Source organism: Eschscholzia californica, unplaced genomic scaffold, assembly GCF_041429995.1.
Source record: "Eschscholzia californica isolate CP2 unplaced genomic scaffold, dmEscCali1.0.p SCAF_5, whole genome shotgun sequence".
NCBI lineage: Eukaryota > Viridiplantae > Streptophyta > Magnoliopsida > Ranunculales > Papaveraceae > Eschscholzia > Eschscholzia californica.
Window position 1 is genome coordinate 47038194 of NW_028238472.1, and position 24297 is coordinate 47062490.

At 35.4% G+C, this 24297-nt stretch overlaps 3 protein-coding genes across 6 annotated transcripts; 2 read left to right on the forward strand and 1 right to left on the reverse strand.

The window, feature by feature from the left end:
* Positions 1-8746: 8746 nt before the first annotated feature.
* On the forward strand, positions 8747-12286 carry LOC147539866 (serine/threonine-protein kinase PBL34-like). Its single transcript, XM_086639677.1, has 6 exons — positions 8747-9485; positions 10097-10416; positions 10509-10644; positions 11036-11169; positions 11250-11373; positions 11663-12286. The coding sequence occupies exons 1-6, from the start codon at positions 9338-9340 to the stop codon at positions 12115-12117; spliced, it is 1317 nt and encodes a 438-aa protein (XP_086495803.1). The 5' UTR covers positions 8747-9337; the 3' UTR covers positions 12118-12286.
* On the forward strand, positions 9172-17457 carry LOC147539867 (Myosin heavy chain-related protein). Of its 4 annotated transcripts, XM_086639673.1 has the most exons (7): positions 9172-9485; positions 10097-10416; positions 10509-10644; positions 11036-11169; positions 11250-11373; positions 11663-12100; positions 14934-17457. In XM_086639673.1, the coding sequence occupies exon 7, from the start codon at positions 14979-14981 to the stop codon at positions 17172-17174; it is 2196 nt and encodes a 731-aa protein (XP_086495799.1). In that variant the 5' UTR covers positions 9172-9485; positions 10097-10416; positions 10509-10644; positions 11036-11169; positions 11250-11373; positions 11663-12100; positions 14934-14978; the 3' UTR covers positions 17175-17457. The 4 variants fall into 4 exon arrangements, with proteins under 4 accessions (XP_086495799.1, XP_086495798.1, XP_086495800.1 ...); XM_086639672.1 differs by lacking the exons at positions 9172-9485; positions 10097-10416; positions 10509-10644; ... (1 more) ...; positions 11250-11373; positions 11663-12100 and adding an exon at positions 12489-13209; XM_086639674.1 differs by lacking the exons at positions 9172-9485; positions 10097-10416; positions 10509-10644; ... (1 more) ...; positions 11250-11373; positions 11663-12100 and adding an exon at positions 12699-14189 and having other exon boundaries at positions 14387-17457.
* A 98-nt stretch (positions 17458-17555) lies between these two features.
* On the reverse strand, positions 17556-21194 carry LOC147539868 (Protein kinase superfamily protein). The gene is made up of 6 exons (XM_086639676.1): positions 20827-21194; positions 20597-20738; positions 19656-20014; positions 19442-19533; positions 18888-19361; positions 17556-18669 (listed from the first exon to the last, which is right to left on the reverse strand). Exons 3-6 carry the CDS (start codon positions 20007-20009, stop codon positions 17709-17711), a joined length of 1881 nt encoding a protein of 626 aa, XP_086495802.1. The 5' UTR covers positions 20010-20014; positions 20597-20738; positions 20827-21194; the 3' UTR covers positions 17556-17708.
* Positions 21195-24297: the final 3103 nt, after the last annotated feature.

Genomic DNA, 24297 nt, shown 5'->3' on the forward strand with positions numbered 1-24297 from the left:
CCTCTCTACTTCTCTAATCTCTCTTTCCTCCAAAATCTCAAAATCTCACCAAAAACCCTTGAATCCACAATATACCGTAGAACCCACAATGCACCGATCGTAATCTATGTGAAGAAGAATAGAACCGATCGTAATATATGAGAAATCTCAATGGTTATCTTTTAATTTTGTATTCATGTACTTTTTGGAATTGTAAAGTGGGAGTTTAGAAAGTTGTGTTTAGTAACTAAACAGTTTTAATTTTGAATAATTTTTTTATGTGTTCATTAGTAACCGGAGACCGACCGACCTATACCCGGTTTGCCCGACTATCAAAACGGTCACGGACGGGCACTTTGTTAGAGAAAAATCTGAAATGCCCGTCCGTTTTGTCCGGATGTCTGAATGGACACTTAAGACTTATGCCCGTTCCGCCCGGACCGGTTGACTTAGTGTCCGTTTCCCGCTCATCCGAACCGATTCCCACCCCTAACCACCACCCTCTATACTCACTGAACACCACCACAAAACTACCACCGCCACCCTTACCCACAACCCTCCTTTCCAACACTACCAACACCCCACCACCGTCACTAACCATCACCACAGATCTTATGACTCCATCAATTCACCATCACGAAACCCGCCGGATGTAGCCACATATTCAATCACACCCCCGCAACAGCCCCTATATCCATTAATCATCACCAAAACCTAAGTTCAATGCCGCCATTACCACACCACCAGATCTTGCCTTGAGCAAATCCAACATCACGAAACAGACAGAAAACAGTAACAAAGAGAGAGGGAAAGAGGGATAAAGAGATGTAACCCTCGCCGGATCTGGCGAAGGTTACGCTACACAGAGACACAAACAAAAGATGTAGTATGAAGAACGAGAGAAGAGAGAGAGGGAACCGTTTTTTCCTCTAATTCGATTTTGAATAATTAAAGAGACCAATCTTCACAAAATGTTACAGATCAATGATTTGAACAAAATCAAATTCAAACAAGGAGAAGAGAGCAGTACCTATGAAACCCTAGAAATCTCCTTCGTGAGTCTCAAAGCAGACTAGTAAAATCTCAATTGAATTAGTATCTGATTTCTTTTCAAAACCAAGGTAATCTTAAAAATAAGGAAGAGGGTAAGGAAAACTGGCTTGCAAAATCATAACACTTTTAAATTTTTATTTACTATAACTATTAGTTATATTAAAATTTTATAATTTATTTTTTTTATAAACTTCATTTTGTAAATTATAATATTTTAAAACTTTAAAATTTTACCATTTTAAGTTTTATATATTAAAACTTTTAACTTATTATTATAAGTATTAGTTAACTTAAAATTTTATAGTTTTTTATTAATCTAATTTTAAAAATAATAATCTTTTAACACTTTAAAATTTTATTATTTATAGTATTAATTATTAACACTTTTAAATTTATTATAAGTGTTAGTCAACTTAAAATTGTATAGATTTTTTTATAAATGTAATTTTGTCAATTATAATCTTTTAATATAAAACTTTGAAATTTTATTATGTTAAGTTGTATCTATTAAAACTCTTCCCGTAGAATCTCCTTCGTGAGTCTCCTTGTAGTTTGTTAGAGGATTCTATCTTTTGGAAGAAAGATATCCCTTTTCCCAACCCTTTTCAAGAGGAGGTTAACCAGCATTCAATAATAACCTAATTTCTCTGTAAAACCAAGGTAACTTTAAAAATAAGGAAGACGGTAAGGAACACTCTACAATTATAACAATTTTAAATTTTTATTACTATAACTATTAGGTATATTAATATTTTATAAAAAAAAATTTATAAACTTAATTTTGTAAATTATAATCTTTTAAAACTTTAAAATTTTACCATTTTAAACTATTATTATAAGTATTAGTTAACTTAAAATTTTATAGTTTTTCTATTAATCTAATTTTATAAATAATAATCTTTTAACACTTTAAAATTTTATTATTTAAAGTATTAATTATTAACACTTTTAAATTTATTATAAGTGTTAGTCAACTTAAAATTGTATAGATTTTTTATAAATGTAATTTTGTCAATTATAATCTTTTAATATAAAACTTTGAAATTTTATTATGTTAAGTTTGCATCTATGAACACTTTTAAGTTCTTATTTTATATTGTTTAATAAATTGTATTATATATTATAATAAAATTATAAACAATGTTATATATTGTTAAAAAAGTTATGTTTTTAACAAAGATTTATGTCTTTTTATTATAGACTTCTGCCTATTTAATACTGATTTATATATATCTTTAATAAATTTTACTTTGTTTTATATAAACATTTATATCTTTTTAATAAAGATTTCAAGTCTAGTAATTTTAAAAATAATATAAGATCTTTGGATAAGGGGAAGTTGGGTGTGACTACATCGTCAATATGTTTCTATCATCTATTTATAATTATTTGATTTTCAAAAAAGAAAATCATTGTAAACAATTATTGTTTTAGTAACATTTCAAAAAATTTAGTCGTCTATCTAATTCAAAACTACAAAAAGCATCATTCTTCATACTTAGTGTGAACGGTAGAAAATCACACAATTAACAGAAGGTCGATTGGTGGGCCACCGACAAATTGATCTTTAGACCTCGAGACGGATGAAGTTCTGGTTGGACCTGTAGACAGACAAAAACAAGTAGAAACTGTGAAGTCTTGGAGACACCGGGATGGTGTCGCCCAAGGGCACTCCGACGATCAAGTCAACAAACTATAAATAAGGTAAATATTAAATGGTGGAATGTTGATGGTGTCACCTTGTTGTATCGTCAGATGGTGGCTCGACTCGTAGAACGGCCGGAGCTTCGACTCTACGGGATTGTTTGTCAGGTTGTGAGGGGTTCGTTGGAGAATGCCATCTCTAATTTGGAAATGAACATTGAAGATGATTATTCTTCTGCTACTGTAGTTACACAATCTACCCAAATTTGTAGAATCGACCTGCTCGAAGATGCTATCGAAGATGCAAAAAGTAATAAGGTACTATCCAACCGATGCTTTTTGATGTAATTATTGTTTTCGTATTCCTAGTGGTCATGGAGTTCCAAGAGCTTTTGAAAAACACAATCTGATGCAGTTGTTGCCTGCTTGGAAGTGGTATATTATCTATTAAAGCTCAAATTGACTGCATTTTCCCTTAAGTCTTCCCTTGGGGTTGAGCTTTCTGTGAAATAATGTGAACAACAAAAGTAAACCAGATGACACCCGCCACTAGCGTTAAAAACAAGCATAACTAGTAGTTGACACTCACGTAGGCACATGAACTGACATCTACTACTAATTCGCAGGATTTAGTAAGTAGTGACGAATGCCCAACTGGCCACATTGGCTGAATGGATGCAATTGATCAAGGTTAGATATCTTTGCAGGAAGAGATTAATGTTATTCTGACTTGAAAATTTGTAGATTACTCTTGTTCTACTTTTTCTATTTTATTTCGATTTATAAATGTATTTGGTAAGTTTTGTTTGTGTTCCAGCTTAAGGTTTGAATCATTCAACATGATTTAATCTTTGCCTGCATGAACATGTTTTTTTGGAAATGGTGCAGCAAACTCTGTTTTTAGCTATGGAAACCGTCATCAACATGATGAAAAACGTGGAACTTCAGGAGAAAGAAGCTGAAAATGTCAAAGAAGAAGCAGAGAGAGGAGGGGTTTTGGGAAAAAAATTTTAGAGAGAGAACGAGGAGAAAGGAAAAAAAAAAAAAAAGATTAATGTTTGAAGGTCGCCGGTCGACCGCCGCCCTCGCCGGTGAAGATGATGAGGTGGCGAGAAGATGAGGTGGCAGAGAGAGAAGATGAGATGGAAGAGAGAAGGTGATGCCTAGTTGACGGTGTGCTAACGGTAACTGAAAAAATGGATAATATGAAAATACTTAATAAAGTTAGGGACTAGGCAGAGGAAGCTGGTCACAAAGTTAGAGGCTATTTAAGAAATAACCCTATCATTATTACTCGGATTTTTGAGGGAGAGGCCCAAAAAATGGAGGGTAAATAAGCATTACCCCCAGCCCAAAAAAAAAATTAGAACCCAGTCCAAATTGTCAGGACAGCTCACAGTTTCCTGGTTTTTATTTTATTTATCCCTCTTTTACCCCTCCACGGGAAATTTCTGTGTTTTCTGACAATCTGACGGACGACAGCGAATCAATTAATTCCCCGTACATGACGTCATGTCAGAGAAACATTCAGATTTTCTGAAAATTCAAAAATGGCGCCATTTTTTGACGAAATTTCAGCCAATTTTTTTGGATCCCTCCCATTATATTTTGTTTCAACTCCTTCTTTCTTCTTATTTATACATCCAAAAATCTTCTTTTCATCATTCTTATTTTGTTTTTCACATTTTATCTTCTTCATCTCTTTCAATCTCTAAAAACATAAATTTTCTTTTCTTTCTCTCTCTAAAAGTTTTATTTTCTTATTTTTGGATGTCCATCATTCTTTTTTGTTTCACATTTTATTTTCTTCATCTCTTTCAATCTCTAAAAACATCAATTTTCTGTTCTTACTCTCTCTAAAAGTTTTATGTTCTCATTTTTGGGTGTTCATCATTCTTATTTTGTTTCACATTTTATCTTCTTCATCTCTTTCAATCTCTATAAACATCAAAGTTTTCTGTCTCTCTCTCTAAAAGTTTTATGTTCTTATTTTTCTTCTTCATCACTCTTATTTGTTTCACATTTTATCTTCTTCATCTCTAAAAACATCAAAGTACATAACCAAATGTCCAGTGCACATAACCATTTCCGGTACAGGAGAAAATTCCCAGTTCAAAAGTGTCCAGTACTAAACCAAATGACCAGTACATAGAACAATTCCCGGTGCACAAGAAAATTCCCCAGTACAAAAATGTCTAGTGCATAACCAAATGACGAGTACACAGAACAATTCCCGGTACACAAGAAAATTCCCACTACAAAAATTTCTAGTACATAACCAAATGGCTTGTACACAGAACAATTCCCGGTACACAAGAAAATTCCCAGTACAAAAATGTGTAGTACATATCTAAAAAATGACCAGTACACTAAATAGTTCCCGGTACACAAGAAAATTTCTTTATACAAATCAATGAAATACTACCAAAAATGAAGAAATTTGTTGAGATTGGAAAGAGATCAGAAATAAATCTGGAAAAAAAGAACGAAATTTGTTGAGATTGGAGAGAGAAATATGTGTGGGAGAAAATAAATAAGAAATAAGAAATAAATCTGGAAAAAAGAACGAAAATGGCAAGTTGGTAAATTTTTTAATGGCAATTCTGTAAATTCATGGAAAGTACAAGGTTTAATGTCAGGTGCGTCAGACTATTTTCCAAAAAAATTCGAATTTCCCGGGAATTTTTCGATGGCAATTTTGTGAATTTATGGAAAGTACACAGTCTGATGGGAGGCGTGTCAGATTACTTGTCAGAAATTTTCGAGTTTCCCGGGAATTTTTCGATGGTCGTTTCGTAAATTTCAAAAAGAAGAAGGGTGTTTCGGAAATTCCACCCCTAGCCTGACTTTTTTGGACCTGCCCCTCATTCTTTATCTGCAGTGGGCCTGATACATATTGTTGGGCTGATTTTGGGCCTTTTGCCCAACCCCTCTTATTACTCTTAGGGGGTGATATACAGGTCTTGAGTAGCTCAATTGGATGATTAGTTAACTTTATTGGCCTGAAATAGGAAATCTTGATAAAAGATATGATAGCTAAACTAGGGTACACAAAAAGTATCTTTTCTTTTTTTACTTTAAATAAAAACTTCCACTCTCTCTCCTACCGGTAGCCCACCATTTTTTTTTGTTGAACGGTTTCCTTTAATTAATAAGATAAAATGTGATTACAATACTTGTCAACTAAAGATAAGGAACATTATTCCACTTCATTCTTCTTTCGCGCTTATTTTGCTAACCTGTCTGCTTGCGAGTTAAGTTCTCTGTATTTGAATTGAACTTTGTCAAATTCTCTTATGATGTCTCAAATTCTTCGAATATGGATCAAGGATTGCCAATGCACTGTACGTCTTTTATTGTGGATATGTTTGATGATGTTTATGCTGTCACTTTCTATGATTATTGACTTGTGGTTATTGTGAATATGGATCGAATATGGTAGCCCACCATTTGTTGAAATGAAATTTATATCTACTCTCTAACACTTTTGGTCACACCACATTGAGGGTTTCACGAGCATTGCATTCGGATAGGTTGTTTGATGCTTTTGTAGGAGCCCAAACTTAGTTGAAAAATATTTGGGTACCCAAAAGATTTCCAACATGGTTTGGCAACCATTCATAATGGTACCCTATAGTGGCACCATTTTACTACAATAACAAACTAAGATAGACCCAACTCAATGAGACAATGAGTGAGTATTCTGGTAGCCAGTTTAGTCAATGCTTACCATGTCTAAAGTAACATGAATGAACTTGCTTATATAGCCCGATTGTAGGATTTTCCATGACATTTTTCTTCTATTATCAAAATATCTTGGAATCTATTTTATATTTTTCTATATATTTACGCGAAACCCTACTCTTTTTTAGTTTGAATTTGGGATATTAAAGTTGAGAACTTCTCTACTATGTCAAAAAAATAAAAATGAGAAACTTAATGGAGTAGATGCAGGCTATGTCACCCATTAGTATTATTTATTTGAGAGCAGGTTGGAGCTCGATACAATTTCTAATATTGTTATACCAAAGATAGAGAGAGAGGGGAAGAGAATTTTGTGTTGAAAGATTCTGGATTGCACTCAAATATGCTCTTGACTATCTTTATTTTAGCTCTGAATGTTGACCTAATAAAGTTTTAAAAATTCCAGGATATATAGTCCATAGAAGATATGCTATGTTCTATATTAACTTTATTTTTCTTTGCTGTCTTTTTGGAATCAACTACTTTAATTTTGTGGGTTAATGGTGGGGGGTTTTGGGGGTTTGGTGATGGTGGTGTGGTATGTGGTGTTTAGCAATGGTGGTGCTTTTGGTGGTGTGTTCCGTGGTGGTGCGGAGAAAGGTATTAGAGAGAGGTTCTTTAGTACTTCACTATAGTTTAGTACAATAAATTGGCGGTTCCTCAGTGGTGGTGGCGACTACTTGGTAATGGCGGCGGCGACTCTCTCGACTGGGGCATTGTCAGTCTTAGTTATATTTTATCGACTATTAAAGTCTGTAATTTTCGATCTTTCTCTTTTATTTGTGTCTGTGTCTAGTCAATTTCTTTCCCTTCATGAGCCACTTTACATTTAAAGGTATGTAACTCTCATGCAGTTCTCAAAGAAATAAGAATTATCAACCATGTAACTTTTGATTGAATCACGTATGAATGAAATATGGTTTCAATGGCTTCAAAAAAAACTACTTTAACTTTAGTACTGAATAGTTTACGGTGTAAATTTCACCTGCTTTGCAACTAAAAATTTCAAATATAAAAATATGTCATTTATAAGAAAGAGGTATTTAAGCTTTTAATCTTAAAACAATTAACCTTTTATATCATCCTTTTCTAGTCGACAAAACCAGATTTTTGAGAGTGAAAGCGTAAATATGTCGCTAGGATTTTAATGCAAATCTAAAGAGGCGCCTTTAACTCTTAGAAGGGGGGACTTTAAAACTCTTGTATAAAATTACTTTATCTTCTATTATAGGGGTATTGACAAGATAAACCTAAACTTATATCTCAAGCTAAGTCCTATAAAGCATCCACAAAATATACCCATCATGCAACTCTTTACATTCTTATCTTATTTCCAAATACCTAATTAAAAAGAAGTTTGGTCTAAAATTAGGTTAATTAGTATGTACCATATGATGTAACCATTTAATCTAAAAAAATTTAGACTACCATATCTTAGATCTTAATTCACATGATGTTAGTTGTGAACCCCTTGTACATTCTATTAGAAATATTTCGGTTAAGTATTCTAAGGAAGAATATCTTCATCGATATTAACCATCAAACTCATCATATTGTGAATGAAAAGATCTATCCTTAAAGGCCGTATTGAGGTTTCCTATAATTTTTTCACTTTATTTATTATATATAGCTACTTGAAGTTATATAGGTATATAAATTTCGTAATTTATTCTTGTCGACTTTCTAGCTCAACGCATCTAAATTATACCGAGATATGCACAGAAAAAGTCGCGAACTTTAGGATTAATACGTAGAACACTTTAGAAGTGTGATGGTAACGCTAATTTTAGACAAGAAGATTGAAATTTTGTAGGTCTAAATGAGTGCACTGCTTTAGTCTGATTATAACATCCACTTTATTTACTCCATATTTTCAGGAATTTATAGGTAGATCACTTGTATGATGGTAAAATTCTCCCTCTTTTTGATAATTAAATAGTGAATTCCTATAGTGTGGTTCTCCCTGTGTTGTAATATAATAAGGTGAAAAAGTATTTGGATTTTAACGTAAAAGCAAATCCATCACTTAATATTGTCGGAAAGCTTTTTTATGTGTTTAACTATTGACCGTTAATGTCGTAACTAACTATGAAACCTACACTTTCATAAATAGTAAACATTTTAACTGAGTAGTAATTTGGTGGCTAATCATGATTAGAAAATATTTTGATTCTCTGTTCTCGGTTGAAAAAAAGACAGATTTCTTCTTCAAAAGTTATTCTATTAGAATATGAACTACTTGATATTACCATTTAGGTCAGTTGCGGTCAAGCAATTGAATTAAACTCGTAGACATTTAACTCAAAACTAATTTATAATGAATAGAGAGGTTTTAGATATTATAGGTTTCTTTTTTTTTGTTGAGTACGATATTATATGTTGGTAACGAGTTTTTATTTTGTTTATTAAAAAAATTTCTCGTAAGCAAGACTCAACATCAAATTGCAATGAGTTGTGAGATCCATAGAAAAATTCTATGGGGTTTTTGGATTGGATATAGGCAAGAGAGAAGATGAAGGAAATAGAGGAAGAACGCGTTGAAGTTCAAGTGAGACGTCGCCACGTCAGACAGAGGGCCTTCCGGAGAGAGCAAAAGGGAGGGAGGAATAAAATTTGTCTATGGAAATAAGAGTGAAAATAAGAAGAAAGGGAAAGGACTGTCCATTGAAAGCAAGAGATTGGAGAGAGAAGAGGTGGTGGGAAAAAGTTCTTTTTGTACATATTGTGTTGATGGTGGTAATCATTATGCCTGCAACTCCCACAGTAACATTGCCAACAACATTTTGAACAACAATTCCTATCTCTCTCTTTCTATAGAATACCCACTCTCTCTCTTCTCACCTCTCTTCTCCACCCATGGAGATGGAGGACCACCACTTGTTTCAATTGAATTAGTTTACTGTAAAAGAATGAGCTAATGAAGGCAAACACAAAGTGGGTTGACATGGAAAATAAGTGTGGGTGTTGGGGAGCACTCACTCAAGGGATTAAAAGAACTTGCAAATCATCTTCTTCAAGAGACTCTGTTAATGCTCTTCCAAGAACTAGTCTTGTTTATGATGCAGGTAACTACTACTTTGTTCATTATGAAAACTTTGATCATCAATTATAAAATTTCTTATTCAAATTTATGGTGTGGGTTTTTGCTGAATTTGATCTTAACTTGTTCCTATTAGTTGATCTAACTCTTTGGTCATTTAGAGATGAAAATTTTGAGTTCTTATGTTCTTTTCAAGTCTCAACTAATTTGGAAAGATCTTTCTTTTTTTGGAACTTTGGCTTGAAAAGGGTAAAGATAGTTTTTCTTTTTTTGCTGGTTTAAAAGCAACTGAAGCAAAATAATTGTAAAAGTTTTTTTGTCATCTCTTTTCTTTCAAAGACTGCAAATTTGGTCACTTGATTTGAGCTTTGTAGTTTTAGAATTATGAGCAACAATACTTGATTTTGATTGATCTACAAGAGAAAAATCATTAGATGTTTCATTTATAGCAATCAAAACATGGGTTTAGTTTGTTTTCATGTTCACATCCCTCAAAAAGAAATTCTTAATGTTGAGATGTTCTTCCCATCTTCTCCATATTGTTTTCTACATTAATTTATCGTTGAACTGAATCGTGTTGAGCAAAAGAATAGAACCCTAGTAAGATATCTTACGATCCCAATTTTTTTGATGCAGTTACTGAGACCCGATACTTGAACGCTAGTAACCGAGAGCTATCAGCATCACATGAAACTCTACTTTCATCGGAAAATCCTGACGCACCAGCACCCGAAAAGAAACAAATTCGCCAATTGCTTCAATTTACTTTTCAAGAACTCAAATCTGCAACCGGAAATTTTAGGCCTGATAGTATTCTTGGAGAAGGTGGGTTTGGGTATGTCTTCAAAGGATGGATTGAAGAGAATGGAACTGCGCCAGCAAAACCTGGCTCAGGTGTTACGGTTGCTGTCAAAAGCCTTAAGCCAGATGGTCTTCAGGGCCACAGAGAATGGGTGGTTCGTGTAGTGTTTGTCCGTTTGTTTTTTGTGAATTCATTTAACCTATAAGGAATTTTGAATATTTTGATAAGATCGTCAAATGTTTGTAGGCCGAAGTTGACTTCCTTGGACAGCTTCATCATCACAACCTCGTTAAACTTATCGGGTATTGCAGTGAAGATGACCAGAGGTTACTAGTCTATGAATTCATGACCAGAGGAAGTCTTGAGAACCACCTCTTCAGAAGTGAGTACAATCCATCTTTTTCTCGTACATTCTGCAACGTCTTTCTACTTTTAGTAGCTTGTTCGATATGTTTTTGCCTAGACTGAGTCAGTGAGTCGCTCATTCTTGTTTCGAGAAATTCGAGAACCAAAATGAGACTTTTGTTCCATACCATTTAGTTTTTTAAGAGTTCTATGGACTTTATTGAAACCCAAATAGTACCATATCCGATACTCGTAGTCACTTCAATGGGTATCACGTAAAGGTCTAGTATGTATATATGTACTTACACTTACAGTCCATGTTTTGGGACTGTTTTAGCCTGTGGTCCTAACTCTGAATGCTTAATTCTCCATTCTTGCGTCATTTCTCCGAGTATCATGCTAATCAGCTAATGTTGCAATTCTTGAAGGGTCTCTACCTCTTCCATGGTCAAGCAGGATAAAGATCGCACTTGGTGCCGCTAAAGGATTAGCCTTTCTCCATGGAGGTTCTGAACCTGTCATTTATAGAGACTTCAAAACATCCAATATTTTACTTGATTCGGTACGAAACCTAGCAATTTCAACATCAAACCCTCCTATGATTATCTCCATTTTTTTCATGTTTCAAATTTCCATTTCTAGGAATATAATGCGAAGCTTTCAGATTTTGGTTTGGCGAAGGCTGGTCCTCAGGGTGATAATACACATGTTTCAACTAGAGTTGTTGGAACTTATGGTTATGCCGCACCAGAGTATGTCATGACAGGTTTGGAAGTCTTAAACCTAATGTCTTGAAGAAGCTCAATCATAATAATTTAGTTCAAAATTCTTTGATATCAGAATGTTGTGAGATGAAAATCATGGGTTAGTAGAAACGTCAAATCTTGATTCATAGACTAAAGTCAGACTGCTGATTTATCTCAGTATAAATCCGACGGCCACTCCCAGAAAAGTCATAAGAATATAACTAGTGTGTACACGAGATTATGAGAAGGTTTTCAAAAATGAATTCAGATTTATGTAAACTAACACTACATTTTGTTTGATTTTGGCAGGCCATTTGACATCAAAGAGTGACGTATATGGTTTTGGCGTCGTATTACTTGAAATGTTAACAGGACGAAGATCGATGGACAAGAGTAGACCGAGTGGAGAACAGAATCTTGTAGCTTGGGCAAGGCCATATTTGGGTGACAAAAGAAAGCTTTACCAACTAGTCGATCCTCGCTTGGAACTCAATTACTCCATTAAAGGCGTGGCCAAAGTAGCTCAGATAGCTTACTATTGCCTCAGCAGAGACCCAAAGTCTCGCCCTTCGATGGATGAAGTTGTGAAAGGTCTTTTTCCATTACAAGAACTTAAAGATTTTGCTATCTTATCTTATCACCCTCGTTCATTTCAACATAATCGTCGAAAGAAGAAATCAGAAGGGAATTGGCAGATCAACAATGCTCAACCGAGAAACATTAAGAACAACCTTCCGCTGAGAACGGGTAAGCAACAAAAATGATTTTATCTATTTCTCTTTGCTTGGTTGAGATAGGACCAAAACCAAGTCTCTTCTCTAAATGGTATGTACTTGAATCGTTGTGTGTTTAAGGTATGAGTTAACACTAGATCTATGCTTTTTGTAGTAATTATGTTTTTCAATGCGAATCAAAAACTAAATTGCGAGGTAAGAGAGCGAAAATTAAATGGATATTAGTGTATGCAAGGTTTAATTCAAGTTTACGATTACTATAAGACTAAAGTGGTCTGCGAAAGTTGTTAATGGTTCTTTATCCTCTTTACCATTTGACCCCTACCTTTGACGGATTAACCCACAAATATCCCTTTTATATTTCAAAATTGTTCTAATTTTACTGTCTTTTTCATTTTATTTTTTTTTTATTTTTTTTTTTTTTTTTTTTACGTATGTTTGTCTCTCTCTCTCTCATTATTATTTTTTCAACAACTGCAATTAACCTTCCACTAATACAGAAAATTTGAACTTTTTTTATTGAACGCGGTATAACAGAGCTTTTGAAGCCTTATTTATAAAAAATTTAAAAAAGATTGAACGGATTTTGTAAACCAATATAGTGCAGACCATTTTTTTTTTGTTGAAGCATAATGCATACTTCTTCGCTGCGAGATAGAAAAAATTAATCTTTATTTGTCGACCAATATAATGCATAGGCCATAAAAAATGATGTTTATTACTAGATAAATTAGTCGGTCGAATAATCCTTTTTGTTTGTTGAAAGGTCGTCGGTCAAATAATCTAGTGGCCAGAAACAAGGGGCATTCGAGAAGTGACCTTTTTTTTTTTTTTGATGAGAGTTCGAGAAGTGACCTAGAAAAAACAATTAAGAGATTTTGTCCGGATAAGTTATTTACTTGTTTTGGTACTAAACGTGAGTTCCATTTATTCTCCTTACTTCCTCTCTCTCTCTCTCTCTCTCTAAAGAGAAACTCTTTCCCTCCAAAATCCCTTTCTCAACCTTCAAGAAACCCTTTCTCTCTCTATCTCTGAATGACGATTTGAATGATGAAGATGGAAATTTCAGCTGCTCTTCGTGTTAATACAATACCCACTAATTCCTATCCCACAACTTCCAAGGTACTTACTTGATTTTTATAATCTGCTTGTTTATCCATGTTTTTTTCTGTTTCTTCCAATCGTCAAGAAAATGTGTACCTATAGTAGTGATTGATAATACCCATTTGTATGTGGCCTTCTTATAGTTTCAGGGTTTCTTTTGTGTGTGTAATTTAGGGTTAGATAACACCCATTTTGGTATTGATTAATACCTAGTCAAAAACCCATTTTTCATCCTTATTTTGGTGGGAAATTAATCAAGTTTAGGGTTAGGGATGCATTTAATTATAAAAAGAATTTATCTTTGTCTTCTGAATTTGAAAGAATCTTAATCCCATCGACTTTTTCTTTGAATCTTACCTAGATTTTAACCTGCCAGGGATAAAATTGCTTAAAAATCATCAAAGAAAAATTATTGTTCAAATAATACACCCTTGATAATCTACATGTAGTTCGTTTGTGTTTTTGAGAAATTTGGGTATCACTCTAGTCCTAGCTTAGGGTTGTTTCCTTCAAACTAATCAAGAAACACAAAAGAGAAAAAGCTTTAACACCCATTATAGGTGAAGAGGATATATAAGATTCAAAGAAGACGAAGAAAGATCTGCAAATTGTCCATCCCATTTCCCACCTCTAATGGCTGGAGGAGAACAGTACATCATCGAGAGTAACGAGCGCCCAACCATCTCAGATAAAAATCTTCTGCACATTTATAAACTTCGAAGGACGGGAATGCCTCTATTTATAAGGTGATTCATAAGCGGGACTTCATTTGCTGTGAAAAGAAGAGAGTTTTTGGAAGTAGGTCAATCTTCTTTGCTTGTATGGTAGAGATAGTTGAACCAATCTCCTACTTAGGTATTGGTTTAGGTGCCTTGTATTATTGGAGCTGAAATATTTGTTTGAAGATGGACATTGCTTTTGCTTCTATAGTCATAGGAAGATGCTCAGATAGGTATACGAAGCCATAAGAAGGTAGAGACTTGCCTCTTCAGTTTAGGGTGTTGTGAAATGTGAACCTTCTCCTTATATCTATTTGAACTATGTTCTTACTAATTTGCTGGTAGTTGATCTGGTGCTTATTATTTTAAGCAAACTAAGACCTTAAACATTCGGATTACATCATGAATCCCTCCTACTAGTTTCAGGAGTTCTCTGGACTGTAGAGTAATCTTAATACTGGAGTCCGAGGGATTAGGAACACTGCTTGAGCTAGGAAGTAGGAACACTGTTTGAGCTAGGAACATGCCACCCCGTGTTTGTATTCTTAAGGGAACTATCTTCTTCGTAGTTAGATTATCAGTTAGTCACGATTTCCCTACTTTGTATATTTGTAATTGTGAAAAAGACTAAGAAACAAGAGTATAAGTATATTAAACAGCATAGGCTTAACTTTATTGATACCGTACACCGAAACTTGAGCCTAAACAAGAAGGCTGGAAGCAGAAAAACTGTGTTAGCAGAAATTTTGAATGGGCTCCCTTTCGTCATTCAACAAAAGTATGCTGCAAAGAATTGTTCATTGGCTTGTCACTAACTACCCGGAGAAATTGCACCTTTCGCAAGTTCAGCATTCTAGAGAGAAATTCCATCATTGGAGCTGCTAGATGTAGCTTCTATGTGGAAAACAACCTGATTATATATTTATTGATGTGGTTTCTGATGTTTATTTTAACAAGTACATCACAAGAGTATTTAATTGTTTGTCAGTATGACATTTAATGAAGGTATAATGTTGTCTGCAGTTATACCCACTTGGGTTCAACAGGAAACAACACAAGTTAGCTGTAATGGGTGCTCAAAACAGGAAAGGACAAACCCTAAAATTAATCAGATCCGTCTTGGATAGCAGAGTGCTAAATATTGCTACCACTGATAATGGAGGAACAAAACCTGTGAGATTTCTGTTAGAGAGATTGTTCGCACAGACACAGAAGCTGGAAGAACAGATCAGTAGAGCTTCTACTACTCAGGATACCGAATTGGGTCTCACGCTGGAAGTCATGGAATCAGACCTTCAAGCCGCCATAGAAGCCTTGATACAGAAAGAAAAAGATCTCAGAAATGCCGAGAATATGGTGCTGTTAGAGCATGCAGAAGTAAACAAGGTGAAACAGGATTTGGAACAGCAAGAAAAAGAAATTGTTGCTGTTCGTTTTAAACAGGAAAAGCTAGAACTGGAACTGAAGCAAGCTAATCTCAATCTAGCATCTCAAGCAAGGTTAATAGAAGATCTTAAACTTATAATCAAGGAGAAGGATCGGCATCTTGTTGCTTCAAAATCTTCCCTCATTTCGAGAGAACAAGAACTAGAAAAAATGAGAAAAGAGCTGATGGAAAAGACTGAGGAGGTTGGAAGGATGGATTTTGAGCTGAACTCCAAAATTCAGCTACTAAATGAGGCAACTGAGGTAATAAAGAAACAGGAAATCGAGGTTCAAGAGCTCCAAAAGGAAGTCACCGAGAAGAAATTGGAGGTAGAGGAGTCCATGAAGCGCAGGGACTTTGAGAAAGAGAATCTCAACAATGCAGAAGGCGAACTGGAGAAGCGGGCTGTGGAATGGTTATCAGCTCAGGAGGAACTGAAATTGCTCGCAGAAAATGCAAACAAACACCTGGGTGTAGCTAACGGAACTCTTGAAGATTTTAGAAGAGTTAGAAAGCTCCTCGCTGATGTTAAATCAGAGTTGGTGTCTTCTCAGAAGTCTCTGGCGTATTCTCGGAGAAAAATGGAAGAGCAGGAAGACCAACTTGAGAGCAAACTGGCAGAACTAGAGGAACAAAGGCATTTTATGGTATCTTACATGACAAAATTGAAAAATGCACAAATAGAAGTAGAGACAGAGAAATCAAATGTGAAGGTTGCAGATGCTCGAAATAAGGAAGTCGTGAGTGATTTAAATCTGGATAAGGAGTTGATAGAACATTTACAAGATGAGTTAAACAAGGAAAAATCCTCTCTGCAACAGGCAAACCGGGAAATAATTTCGCTCCAGGGTGAGCTAGAACAGAAAACTTCTGAATTTAGGGAAACACAAAATCTGCTTCAGGTTAAAGAGACAGAATTAGTTGAAGCTAGGCTTCAAATTCAACATCTGAAGTGTGAGGGGACTTCCATTCAACTTATTGTACAGGAGCGAGATGAAGATCTCTCCAACGCACGGAAACATCTGGAGAAACTAAATCTTGATATTGCTGACTTGAAGAGTCTCTTGAGCAACAGAGAGGAGGAACTTATTCTTGCATCAGTAAGACTACAAGAGAAAGACGACCAAGTCAATTTGATACAGTCCGAGCTGAGTGATACGAGGTTTAGGTACTCGGAAGCCACGAATGTTGTGGAACGAATCACAGAGATGACGAAGAAACTGGTTCGGTCAATAGAAATTGAAGATGATGCTGAGCCTGAGATGGAGGAGAATGAACTACTGCTCGAGAAACTGAAGAAGCCAATGAACGTTTCTAGAAGTGAGACGAAAAAATTAGAGACCGAACTTGAGATGACAAAAGAAAGCTTGAGGGAGAAAGAGATGGAGGTTCTAGCTGCACAAAGGGCTTTGCTCCTTAAAAATGAGGAGCTCAAAACAGTTCTTAACAGACTGGATGACAAAGAAGATGAACTTCACAAAATGAAAGAAGAAATAGTGGAAGATACTAATGGCCTGAGAAAACTCTATGAACTTGCACAGAAAAGGATTGGAGACAAAAGTATAGGAGACCTAGCAATTGAGAAGCTTCAACTCGAAGCAGCCGAGCTTGAAGTCGAAGCAGCAGTCACTGCCCTCCAAAACCTTGCTACAATGAGCGGAGAGCTTTTGGAAAAATCTAGTTTAAATGCAGATATAAATGTCGATGATATCTTCCCACAAGTTGTTCTTGCCCATGATAGAGAGGAGCGTCTTTTGGAAGCGCACAGAGAAATTGAAAAGCTCTCAGCTTTAACAGAGAAACTCGTAAAGGAGGCAGGAGTTGTCGATGCTACCTGAACATTATCAAGGTACTATCGATCATTCTGTTGTAGATATCGCCTGTCTAATTGCTTCAACTACAATCAGTTTTTTCCTTTTCCTAAGCGTAAATTCTCAATCCTCCCAAGATGGGAAGATAGCTGATAGAATATGGAGTTTTTTGTTCACTCCATCTCTGTATAACTGATCTGATCTTCACCTGCCATTCCTGAATAAGCTCTGTGTCTTTGTATCAGCTAATGAGGAATACTTGTAACATGAAAATGTGAACAAAGGAAAGGATTATGTTGTTGTTTAGGCATTCTGTTCTCAAATTCATTCATATCCGGTCATTCTGATTCTATTTCTGACAATGGGTTCTTCACAATACTCTTTTTCTAGGGTTTTTGAGAGAGAGAGTATCCAAGTAAAGTATATTTACAATAACCAAGTCCATGTGCCATATATATACATAATACATCCACTGTTATGGATTCCCCATTTCTTGAGAACAGTATTTTCTACTGTCATATAACATTTAACACTGAAAGTAAAACAGAACATACTAGAAACTTACCTAGCAGGAACAGATGTTGATCCTTCTCTAAAAAGCATGTTCGTCACGGATGGCGGAAGCCACGCCGCATTCCCACCACCTTGGCTATCCTGATTTTTCCCATCACCACCACCTTCGATCAAAACGACCCGATCTTTGTTCTTCTTTGACCTCCCAAGTTTCTTTCCGACAAATAACCCTAGTTTCATTGCAGTAAAAAGACCTAAAGCGATAACAAGTGGCCTTACTGCCCAGTGGTAATCTTCGAGATGCTGATATTTCTTTACCACCCCAGAACACGTTTTAAACGATACTATTTCAACTTCAGCCGGGTCTGCTAAGAAGCTTGCAGATGCTTCTTTGAGCACCAATCTTCCAGGGAACTTAACAACAAGACACCCATTTGGTAGTATCTGTGAAATCCTCCCTGTGAAAGAGTCCGCTCCTCTTTTCTGAGGCCATTCGAAACGAGGACTTAAAATATTCGTTTTAAGCCTCACAAACTGTCCGACGCAGAAAGCTTCGGCCATTTGTAGATCGCATGAATTCCCCTTCCAAAGTGTTTCTACCCCTATAAATCCAACGGACACCGCTCCATCTCGTTGAATCGAATGAAGAATTCCGACAGGAGAGTGCTTTTTCTTGTCTTCCTCCTTCACCTTTACCCAGTCTCCAGCGGCTAAACCAGATGTTACCCTTTCAATTGTTGATGAATGAATTCTTAATGGATCATGAATTCCATGAACCCTAACGAGAAGAAAACCATCGGTTTCTAGACCAACAACGATCCCCTCTGGAACGTTCATGTTTTCCACTTTGCAAGAATTTGCTGGCTTTCTGGATCGGACAGTATCCCCAATTTGGAGCTGATCCTTTGAAAGTAACCACTCAGTATAACCACCAATAGTTAATTTCTCTGCCATTGTCCTATTTCCAAGACCGATCCAACCTTCATCACCATAAACTGCATTCTGGGAGCTGCAATATTAACGTAAAAAATGAAATATAATACATCAAATTTGAGTTAAGATGGATAATAAACATAACTACATAAGTGATACAAGAGTATATAGCGAGAGACTAAGAAATAAGCATGCGGCTTTAGGAGGGATTCCTCGTCTTCCTAATCTTCGACAAAAAATAGATAAGCTATTGATCTAAAAGAACTAGAAGAGTTTCTAATAGAAAAAGGTTACCTTCGAAATGCATCTAGCATATCAGCCATTAAAGGTCGATTTCTTAAGTCATATTCAAAGCAACCACGAAGAACATTTTCAACTGCAGGAGGCAACCCACTAGGAAGATGAGGTTTTTCTTGCTTGATTACAACTGCATGAAATGTTTCGTCCACCGATTTTCCACACCAAGGTTGAACCCCTGTTAACATTTCAATAATACTGCATCCGAAACCCCATGAGTCTGTCTCAAACGATAATGGACCTCTTACTTCTGGTTGCCATTGTTCAGGAGCCATGTAGTTTGGAGTTCCAAGCCTTAAAATCATATCTGGACTTGGCAATGGAATACCAAGAAGTAAAGATGGAATACCAAAGTCTCCTAGATATGCTTGATCATTTTCGTTCAAAAGGAAATTACAGGGCTTAACATTAAGAACTAGAATCCCATTTGAGTGAAGTTCCAGGATTCCCTGAGCCAGTTCGATCCCGTACCTATAAATTCATAATTGAAAAATATATTCATTTGGAAAAAAAATTAGAAGGAAATGACCTTTCCATCGGGCCAACATTACCTCAAAACAACAGGTAATGGAAGTTTCCCGCCTTTCAGACGAGCCATTTTGTCTCCAATTGACCCTTCATAAAACTTCATAACAATGCATATCTAGAAATACATCACATAGGAAAACAAAGTTAGAGCTGAATTCGAACCGTATAAGAATCAGGAAAAACTATCACATACTTCATAAACATAAACACATTGCAATCTAAACGAAAAAACTTCACCTTCCCATTTCTAATTGAGATTCCGTGCAGCCTACAAACACCTTGAATCCCTTGGTACTTCGAAAATAGCTTTTCGAACTTATCCAAAAAAGCTTGCATATGATCTTCCCTAATAGGATGAAGCATTTTGATAGCTACTTCGTGATACTCAGCGTAATCATTGGTCGAACGATGATGAGTTGCCAACCAAACATCACCAAATGGACCACGACCGATACGATGTTTAAGTTTCAATGATGAAGGATCTATCCAAGGGCTGATCTGATTGGGGGTGGCGTCGACTGTTTTAAGGTTTTCTACATCTCCATCGAAAAGCTCAAATTCAAAAGAAGATGACTTGGAAATGCTAGCCATTGTTCCTATCGAAATTCGTGAACAAATTACAGTTCTATAAAGCCAGCAAAACCAATCATCACAACAAATTAACAATATAAGAGATTGAAATCTAATAAACAAAAGAACCTTGAGAACCTAAGCAAGCTTGTTCTAGTAGTAAAAGAACTACTTAAAGCAAATTAGGTTTTCAAGAACAACCCATATATTGATGGAACTTGTATGATTGTATATAACACCATACTTCAATTTTAAGTAAGTTTAAATGATTCCAGATTATTTCTTTCAAAATAACTTAAATTGTACAATTACCCTAATAAACTTTTCTAGTTCTTTACTGATTTAAGAATTTCTACCCACTTCCAGAGCTTGTGAGTTCATTCCATATATTTTGCTAATTTGTGTGTTTTGAGTGTCAATTTCTCCAATTTGATCAAGAAATCACTGAAATCCTAGAAAAAAAAATACATGGGTATCTAGTATATCATCTAAATAATCATTCAGTTTGATCATAAGTCTCTGATACAACAAAGTCGAAAAACAATCAAATATGAGCACAATTTAAGCAAGACCCAAAATTGAAGCAGATAAATTAGATATATACTTACCAACAGGGAGACAAGATGAAAGCTAGAGAGAGAGAGAGAGAGGGTGGATCAAAGACTCAGAATGAAATTGTGAGAGATGTCAACGAATTGAAAGAGAAAATCTAAAAACTACCCATGTTTGGATTCCAAGTTCATAAAAAACCTGAAACAAAGAAGAGAATCAAACAAAACCCTTTTGTCTATTTGGAGTAAAATAGTAAAGATAAGAATTAAAAAGAACAAAAGGGTACCTCCAAGAAGGAATTTTAGACTTGGGAAATCTAGAAAGAAGTGCAAAAGACCAAATAACAGTAGAGATGCTCTTTTTTGTTTGTAGGAGTGTTCTAATTAATGGAGGATGGGGTTTCTCTGGTCAGGCAGAAGAGTGAAGAAATCTATTGTAAAAGTGTAAGATACACGTCAAAAATTGTTTTAGGCATCTTCTTTCAAACTTCTTTCATCATTGGTTTAAGTTAGACATTTGTCGTGCTTATCGCATCTTTATGATGTAACAATGCCTTGTAACGACTAACGTAGATCGTAGGATAGTTGACATGATCTAAGAGGTTGGATTGGTCATCATTTTGGCTCTCCACTTGGTAATGTGTCTATTTTCTTTTCTTGTAAGAAATATAAAACTCTCAAAAACATATATTTGACAAGAAAAGAAAAATTCATAGGGTGGTTGGAGAAAAAGTCCAACAAAATCAATTCAACACAAAGATCAGGTTCAGTATAATAGAAAGTATGGCATTAATCTATTTTAACAAAACAAAAAGTTGCTTATTTTGTATAGTGGGTACATGGTAAATGAGACATTGAGATCCTTAAATCTCATCTTTTAGTCTATCTCAATCTCCTCTCTTCATTCCATCTTTCTCTCAATTTTCTCTCTCCAATTTTTCTTTGGGTTAATTCCGTTTTGTCCCCCAATTTGTGACCAACTCACCATTTTGGCCTCCAATTATGTCCGGCAGTTCGTTTTGACCCAAAAGGCCAAATCTTTTACCAAATTATACCAGGGGTCAAAATAGAATTATTTCTAGAAAAAAAAAACACAAAAGTCACATCACCTATTTCTTTCTCCTCCACTTCACCTTATCTCTCCTCCATCACACCACCTCCTCGACACCTCACCTTTCTTCTCCGACAAATAGTCGCCGCCGGAATAAAAATTCTGGCCAGTCACCTCTGACATAAAAAAAAAAAAAAAAAAATAATTCTCTCTCTTCTCCTTCTTTCTCTTTCTTTCCCTCTTCTTCTTCTCTGTCTTTCCCTCTTCTTCTTCCTCTCCCTTCTCTTTCTCCACCACACTCTCTCCCTCTCTACCAACTGTCGCCGGGCAGTTGGTAGAGAAGGAGAGGTAGAGTGTTAGAGAAAGAGAAGGGAGAGGAAGAAGAAGAGGGAAAGAGAGAAAGAAGAAGAGATAGAAAGAAGAAGAAGAGATAGAAAGAAGAAGAAGAGAGAGAAATTTTTTTTTTTAATGTTAAAGGTGATCGGCCGGAATAAAAATTCCGGCCGGTGACTATTTGTCGGAGAAGAAAGGTGAGGTGGAGAGGAGGTGTGATGGAGGAGAGATAAGGTGAAGTGGAAGAGAAAGAAATAGGTGATGTGGCTTTTGTGATTTTTTTTTTCAGAAATAATTCCATTTTGACCCCCAAGTATAATTTGATAAAAAATTTGGCTTTTTGGAGCCAAACGAACTGCCAGACACAATTGGGGGCCAAAACGATGAGTTGGTCACAAATCGGAGGCCAAAACAGGATTAACCCTTTTTCTTTCACTGCTCTCATGAATTTTCGTCTTTTTTTCATCAACGGTTTAAACTTTTTTTATAGTTTAATTGCTTCAATCTATTTTATTATTTCGCGAATAAAAAAATATTTTCAACTCGTTCAAAGGTGTCTCGACTTAAATTTGGTATGAGTCCCTAAATTACCAGTCACGACCTTTATAGAGAGTAATACAATGTATAGACTTTCTTCGTAGATATAGGTTAAGATCTATGTTTGGCCCATAAACTCCCGAATTCGATAATTGTAGTACCCAGTTAGGTTTTATTCGACGGACAAAGCCACATGGGTAATATAGGTTACCTGAAGTCCTTTCGAGCTCGAGCCTGAAATGGCTTAAACATAAACCCGGTCATCTACTCGCGTTTATACTTTTATTACCTCTCTTGTTTTGATTTGTCTATATATCTATTTGAATATTTGTATAAATAGTTAATTTGTTTTGGGTTATTTTCCTAATGACCCCCAACTTTGTGACCAGCTTCCCGTCTGGCCCCCTACTTTACGAGAAATACCCATATGGTCCCCTTCGTTATAACACCGTTACTCTCTCTCTTCCAATTCTTTTCTCTCTCCTCCAACATGTTTTCTCTTTCTGCCACCTCGTTAAAACCACACCAACTCATCATCTTCTCCGGGAAGGTCGCCGACCGACCAATTTTTTGGCCGGCGACCTTCAAACCCAAAAAAAATAAAAAATTTATTTCATCTCTCCTCTCTCTCTCAAAAAAAAAAAATTCACCTCCCTTTCTCTCTCTAAACTCCGGCGAAGAGGGTTACCCTTCGCCGGAGTTTAGAGAGAGAGAGAGGGATGTGAAAAAAAAAAGTTTTTTTTTTAGAGAGAGAGATGAGAGATGAAAAAAAATTAATTCTTTTTAGGTTTGAAGGTCGTCGGCCGGCGACCTTCCCGGAGAAGATGATGAGTTGGTTGGTTTTAACGAGGTGGCAGAGAGAGAAAACATGTTGGAAGGGAGAGAAAAGAAATGGAAGAGAGAGAGTAACGGTGTTATAACGGAAGGGGGTCATATGGGTATTTCTCGTAAAGTAGGGGGTCAGGCGGGAAGCTGGTCACAAAATTGGGAGCCATTAGGGAAATAACCCATTTGTTTTTTATGTAACTTACCCAAAAGAAGTCTTGGTAATGATACAACATATTTCATTAGAAAAAATTGAAATGTAATATACTCGATTGTCTAATTTTATTTGTAATATTTCTACTTAATTTTTTGTTCCACATTTTGTTTAATTAAAGTTGATAATGTTCTCAAACTAGTCAGTAAAAGTAGTAACGAATTTGAAAAGTAATTAAGATAATAAATGTTGAACCAAGAATAACATGAATACTAATTAGAATTTTTGGGTTTATGGTCCAAAAATCTACCCTTAAACACACTTTTAATCATCTCTAATCCTAAAATAGGTTATTAAACCAAAATATTAACATAAATGGATATCTAGTTCATTTGTATCCATCTCTACAGAAAACACAAATCTCTAGAATTGATATTGAATCATAATACCTAATCTAACCTTCTATATAAACAAAAACTGATTTTCCTTCAAAATCCTCAAATATCAATTTTCCATTTTTATCTCTCGCTTTCTCTCTCCAATCACGATATTCTTCTCAAAAATGAAAATCCTTAATGTTCTCTCTCTAAAACCGAATCCTCTTTTCAACCTCCAGTATTGAGTCTTGAAATCTGCTTCATTTTCATTAGACCAACTGAAAACTCCTCTGTTTATTTGATTCCCATCATCAAAGATTCAGGTGCATATCTTTATTAAGATCCACACAGTTGCTTATGAGGTTAAAGTAACAAGTTTAATCTTTCTTTTTAATGTTTTTCATCACTATCTTTAAAGATATTTATGATTTTCATTATAATCGATTTCATCTCTATATCATCTTTTCAAATATTCATCATT

Coding starts and splice junctions, on each gene's coding strand:
- LOC147539866 (XM_086639677.1), top strand. CDS start 9,338: ATGAAGGCAAACACAAAGTGGGTTGACATGGAAAATAAGTGTGGGTGT. Junction 10,417..10,508: donor AGGGCCACAGAGAATGGGTG/GTTCGTGTAGTG, acceptor AAATGTTTGTAG/GCCGAAGTTGACTTCCTTGG. Junction 11,170..11,249: donor CCAATATTTTACTTGATTCG/GTACGAAACCTA, acceptor TTCCATTTCTAG/GAATATAATGCGAAGCTTTC.
- LOC147539867 (XM_086639672.1), top strand. CDS start 13,135: ATGATGAAGATGGAAATTTCAGCTGCTCTTCGTGTTAATACAATACCC. Junction 13,210..14,933: donor CCTATCCCACAACTTCCAAG/GTACTTACTTGA, acceptor TGTTGTCTGCAG/TTATACCCACTTGGGTTCAA.
- LOC147539868 (XM_086639676.1), bottom strand. CDS start 20,009: ATGGCTAGCATTTCCAAGTCATCTTCTTTTGAATTTGAGCTTTTCGAT. Junction 19,362..19,441: donor CCATTACCTGTTGTTTTGAG/GTAATGTTGGCC, acceptor ATGAATTTATAG/GTACGGGATCGAACTGGCTC. Junction 18,670..18,887: donor ATGCTAGATGCATTTCGAAG/GTAACCTTTTTC, acceptor TTAATATTGCAG/CTCCCAGAATGCAGTTTATG.